This window comes from Rhinolophus sinicus, chromosome 1 (assembly GCF_057876585.1).
Source record: "Rhinolophus sinicus isolate RSI-liver-muscle chromosome 1, RSI-T2T, whole genome shotgun sequence".
Taxonomy (NCBI): Eukaryota; Metazoa; Chordata; class Mammalia; order Chiroptera; family Rhinolophidae; genus Rhinolophus; species Rhinolophus sinicus.
The window spans coordinates 184201916-184207915 of record NC_142501.1 but is presented as its reverse complement, the minus strand read 5'-3'; the positions used below and the strand labels follow the sequence as shown (position 1 = coordinate 184207915).

Genomic DNA, 6000 nt, shown 5'->3' with positions numbered 1-6000 from the left:
GCGAGCAGCTGGAGAGAGCCTCCAGTCTAGCAGCTAGCCGCCAAGCTGTGCTGCACTGCCTCGAGTTCTCTGCGTGCAGGCATTAAAGGCCGAGAAGGAGAAGGGCGACAGCTTCCCAACATCCCCTCACATTGCTTTGGAAGCCTTGGCTCCTGACAGCCAAACTTCTCCAAGCCAAACCTCTCCAAGTTGCCTGTGACAACTTGTCTCTTGCAGTAGGTCAGAGCCAAGTCCGGCCGCTGCCACTGGCGCCCCCAAGCGCCGCGCTCTGGTCCGCCTGCCACAGCCCCTCTTGGAGTGTCCTTGGACCTTCGCAGAAGCGAACTGGACTTGGAGAGCCGCGGAGTCTGGCAGATAAGGCTTCCCATGGAATTCCCAGGGGCTGGGAGGCAGAAAGCCGAGGAAGGCAGGACTCAGTGGCTCCTCAGCCCCCGTTCATGCCTGTCTGGGATTTCCACTTCGCAAAGCGGGCAGTTGCCTGGCATGGTAAAGATGCCGGGTGGAGCTGTAAGGTTCAAACCTTCGGAGCATACTCAGGAGCGCCTCATTCCTCCCAGCCCCTCAGAGACAGGGACATTGGCTGCGTGTGTGGTGGGGTGGGGGCTGGAGGGCGGAGAATATCTGAGACTAGAAAGTCCTAAACGCCTCCCAGGAGGGAGAATAGGCGCAGCTTTCCAACTCTTCTCTAGTATTCTTCTCCCCAGTTCCAAAGCCCCTATTCGGATCCGTTGGGTACCCCCAGGCTCAGTAACACAGCGCTAGCCTCACACATCCACTGGGAGGCACAGGCTAAGACTCAACTCGAGCGTACAAAGCCTGCAGTATTAATGCCCAGATGCTGACTTCCCTCGGTCTTCTGTAGGCTTTTCCAGTGCTCCTTTCGGAGTCAGGGACTGGAGATGGGTTGGGAACCGAAGGAAGGGTGCTAGCTGTCCCGAAGCGCAGTGGTGACTTGCCTCTCTTCACTTCCACATTTGCACCCCGCCTGTTTCCACAGGTCCTTCCACCCTCTGGAGCTGTTGTTAGGAATTAGGAGCCTTTATTTTCCTCTGGGGGTGAATACCATTCTCTCAATTGTTGAGGGCTGGGAGAAGATGGGAGGGAGAGAGAAGGAGAAGCTGGAGGGGAAGTCGCAGCGGGAAGGAGAAGAGGGAGGCGGGAACGTGGTGGGGGGGGTTGAGAGAAACGTTTTCACTCTTTGTCACTCGTGAATTGGGGGCGGAGGGAAAAAAAAAAACACTATGAGAAGCTATAAAAAGCAAAGGGGGCTGCGGAGAGAGCAGACTCAGAGAGGGAGACCTCGCGGAGCGAAGGGACAGCTCCAGGGCATTGCGGCGGCGTTCCTGGCACCAGTTGGCTGACGGGTGTGAATTGGAGAAGAACCCTTCGGGGCGGCTGTGCGTGCGCGCGTGAGGGAACCTCAGCTTGCCTCGGACCTCGAGGGTCTGGTCTGGGTGCGGTTCCTGATTCCCCCTTTCTAGCGTCCGCTAACGTTGAAAAGGAGGACTTGAGTCCTGCAAAGGTTGAGACATAAAGGGTAGGGAAGGAAAAGAGGAGAGGAAAGCAACTGAGGCCGAAGGAGAAGGAACTAGTGTGGACCTCCTGAGCAATTTTAAGAGGGGGATTGGACCGCGAAGATCCGGGCGGGACCACGGAGGTGCGGGGCAAGGAGCAGCGGAAACGGTGCGGGGCTGGGTCTTCTTGCACCTCGGGTCACGCCTCCTTGGCTAGAAGGCGTCTCGCCTCTGATTGCTTCCAGTTACTACAGAACTTCCTGCTCTGGTGGAGAACTGGGTCTTCCTTGGGTCGCGCTCGCTCCTGGTTTGAGGCGTGAGACTAAGTTCACACGGTCCTGGGCCCCCGAAGCCAAGTGGGGTTAGGGGTACAGAGTCTGCGAGCCTCCGCACCCCAAGTGAGGCACCCAGTGTTGGGGTCCTCCCTCCCCTTGCATCAGTACCCCTCCGGGTTTTGCGCCTCCCCGGGGACCCCTCGCCGGGAGATGGCCGCGTTGATGCGGGGCAAGGACTCGTCTCGCTGCCTGCTCCTACTGGCCGCGGTGCTGATGGTGGAGAGCTCACAGCTCGGCAGCTCGCGGGCCAAACTCAACTCCATCAAGTCCTCTCTGGGCGGGGAGACGCCTGCACAGGCCGCCAATCGATCTGCGGGCACATACCAAGGACTGGCTTTCGGCGGCAGTAAGAAGGGAAAAAACCTGGGGCAGGTAGGAAAACACTCCAAATACACTCTTCATCCAGGAGAGGGAGGGAGCATTGCTCTTGAACGCGTTGCCTTGGCGCCCCTCGACCTTCCAGTGGGTGCCCCCAGGGCTGGCTCTCACGACAATTGGGAAGGGGATCCTCGAGCGGGTCGGGAGGGCGGAGGTGGCTGGGTGGCTGCTGGTGCTGCAAGGCGTGGAGCCCTGGGGTTAGGGTTCTGCCTCACCTTTGCTTTGCGTCGTGGGCATGTACCGAGACCTAGTGCGTATCGATGTGGAAAGTGGCCAGAATGGTCCTTTTCCAAATTTAACGCTGCGGTGCAGAGGATGATGTTAATGGCTAACACGTAGCAACTCGCACTGTTCTAAGAGTTTTAGATATTCTATTTAGTGTTCACAACCCTGCGAGCTAGACGCTGTTACTGTCCTCATTCTGCAGACGAAGAAGAGGCACAGAGTATTTTCCCAAGGCACACAGCTAGTTTAAATGGCAGAGCGGGATTCCAATCCCAACAGTCTGAGTAGGTGTCCAGGGCTCTCAACCATTACATTTTACAATCTGGAGGCGGCGTACCCCTTTCAGGTTCTCCTTCCCTCCCAACCGCTTTCTCCCTTCCAAGAAGATCACAGACAGAAAACTTCAATGGGCCCGCATTTCTGAGTCCCTTAGAATTGTAAATAAATCAGACGGGGCGAAGCAAAATAATGAAGTGACAATGACAGCATCTTTGGCGCGGTTGGCCAGGGTGCGGGCGACATAGCAAAGAAGTCGCCGGAGGCATTTTTTGCAAGAGGGAATTTTCCACGGGCGTCTCTATCTCCGTCACACAGATTGACAGTCGCATGCAAACAGTAGACATACACAGAGACAGGAGCGCGCACACTCTGCACCAGCGGTGGCTGGCGCGCAGCAGCCAGGAGAGGGGGCTCTGTGGGCACTGGGAACCGAGACAGCTCCCCCTTCCGCTCCTTCTGCAGGAAGCCAGAACCGAAAGCCAGTTTGCCAAACAGCACACGCACTGCGCACAACTGTCAAACCTTGAAGGCAGCTTATTGACATACAGATCCCAGGTTTCCTTGTTTCGTCAAAGAAGCCAACTGCAGCCGCTCTGTGCGCTCTAGGTGTCCTCTGCTGCCCCTGTCCCCATCGCAAGTGGCCGGGTGAAGGTTGACAGCGAGGGCCAGTCCTGGATGGACGGCGAGGGAGGACTTGGCCCGCACTTGGCCCCCACTGCCCTCTCACGGGACAGTGTTGCTGGTTTTGCAGTTCCAGAATGCTTCCTGGGCTTTGAAATGTCAAACATTTCAGCTATCCTTTCAAAAGGAATACAAAGTCTGAGATCATAGAATTTTTTTAAACGTCTCAAGGGAAATGAGAAGCTATACATATGCATATACACTACACTCATACATATCCTTGGCGCATTCTCACACATGTCACATACCTCCACCCTTACATGACCACGATCGTTCCCTGTTTCCTTCCCTCAGAACCACCCTGACATTTTCAATAGGAATGGACTTAGCCTTCTCTTAAAAGTCCATCATGAGACCGGGCAAAGGTTGCAAAGCAAGGATGTTCTCAATCCAAATCATTGGACATATCTTTAATGCTACTTACTGACTTCAAATTCCACCTTATCAGTTGTTGAAAAGAGTTTACTGTTTACTTCAGCCAAGGACAGAGGGATAGATCCAATGATCTTTTGAGAGTGCTTTCTATTCTAATCCGTGCACATTCTTTGAGTTTCTGTAAAGAACTTTCTTTACAGACGAGTTTCTGTCACCACTGGGCCCCAGCAGCTGATGTTCCATAGTCAAATTATCACTTATGTCAGCACTGTCACTAGTCATGGGGTTACATGGACTAGACTGAGGAATGCGCCCGGGGAATCCAGCTTATCCTTTATGTTTTGATATCTGCATATAAATATGTATAAAATCTCTGCTTATTTTGCTATCTCTAAATGTCTGCTCATTAAATAGGTTGCAACTCTATTTGCATGTCTTTAAATTGAAGATGTGTTTATTATTTTAGAAATAAGTCGAATTGTTTTGAGTTGAATTTCTCATATCCTCTCCATAACTTAGTGATTCTATAGAACACATTTTATTATATTTATTTAACTGTAATACCAGACCCTTAAAATTTGACATTTGGGTTTGTGAGAAAATTGGAACACATCAGAAATAATGGTAACATAAAATAAAGCATTGAGTTGAATTGCAAGAAGATAGCTGGAAAATGGGAGGATTCTCTTTTTATTGTGGGGAATCTGAAATGTGTAATGTTATAAAGAAACAAATAGAAAAATGTCTCTTCTTTGAAGCAGGAAGAGGATTATTTGAATATTTATGGGTCTCTTTATCCCACTAGTTATGTGGTTACCAAAATTCTTAGTACTTTTATTTTCAATAATGGAATGAAAATTGGAAAGACTAGAAAGGGAAGATGTCACTTCCTTTTATGGAGAAAAACTCTAGAATTGAAATGTAGCTAAGCTGAATTTTTATCTATCATAATAGAAAAATATGATTGATTGAGAAGATTGGAAATAAAGTGCTAACTGATCAGACTAGCTAATTCTATAGTGTTATCCTGAAGCCTAATAAGTTGAATTATCTTCCCTTTCGCCCATCCTGTACTGGTGATGCTGAAATAAATACATTTCAGAGATTCAGGAACAAGGAACTGTAAGATGCAATTTCAAGTAGGCATATTAGAAACAGTCTTTGGTTTTCTTTTCTGTACTGAAAATTATCTATTTTTTGTGTGTGTGTGATTTACTTTTAGGATAGAGAATTAAAATTAAAAAAATGTATTGCCATTGCAGAAGAAATTATTGAAAAAATTTAATAATTCATTAATCTATAAAAGTGAAAATGAGACTAAATGGAAACCAAGGTTTTCTTGATTCACTTTAGTCTAATTTTGTAACATTCTTTTTTATAGGGATGCTACTTGTGATAGGCAAGGCGGATTATTTGTAAATCACTCCTGGAAAATGAGCCTTTGAATTTTGGGAACAATTTATAGGGCTCTCAGAGAAAATACACTGTTCTCTAGAGGTGTTACAGTTCTTATTCTTAGAGTGCTTCCAAAGACACAGCTGTATGTTATGACGGAAACTGATATAGAGAATCAAATGTGATAGTATTCAGGGGATTTGTACAGAGGTAGCAAAAATGATTTTGCTGAATTATTCACATTAATGTTTTAATTTGACTTTCTGTTTGCATCTATCAGTTTTACGATATATACATACATATATGTGTATATATATATATATATATATATATATATATATATATATATATGGGATAAATTAGGTTGTAGGATTGTTATTAACCTACATATGTATGTCCACATTTATATACTTCAGTTTCTTAAGAGACTACTGCATATTTTCTAAATTAAAGTTAATTTTAAACAAAATCTTCAGTAGCATATATTTCGATTAAGTACACTGTTGCTCGACATAACCTCTGGAATTTGAGGTATCAACTTTTACAGGCTATTGTATAAACAAATTTAAAAAGAGCAATTTATGAAATAATTTTAACTTTGTAATTTATAATGATTTTATTTTAATTTTTTGTGAATGAAAAACCTTTTGGATTTGTGTTTGTAATTGTTTCTTTTAGTCTTTATCCTTGCTTTGTCTGTTTGAGACAAGTAGATTATTTTGAACACAATATGTAGGATTTTGAAATATTTTTAAAAGTTATGAGTAGGACTGTGAAAATAATTATATTTTAAAAGTAGATAAGCTTCCTGACATGTG

At 46.6% G+C, this 6000-nt stretch overlaps 1 protein-coding gene across 1 annotated transcript in view; it reads left to right on the top strand.

Annotated features, from left to right (window-relative positions):
- Positions 1-1278: 1278 nt before the first annotated feature.
- DKK2 (dickkopf Wnt signaling pathway inhibitor 2) overlaps positions 1279-6000 on the top strand; it is a 102005-nt gene continuing 97283 nt past the window's right edge. The window contains exon 1 of the mRNA XM_019741887.3: positions 1279-2221. Within this exon, the coding sequence (XP_019597446.3) occupies positions 2000-2221 (222 nt within the window). The 5' untranslated portion in view covers positions 1279-1999. The remainder of the gene's footprint in view (positions 2222-6000) is intronic.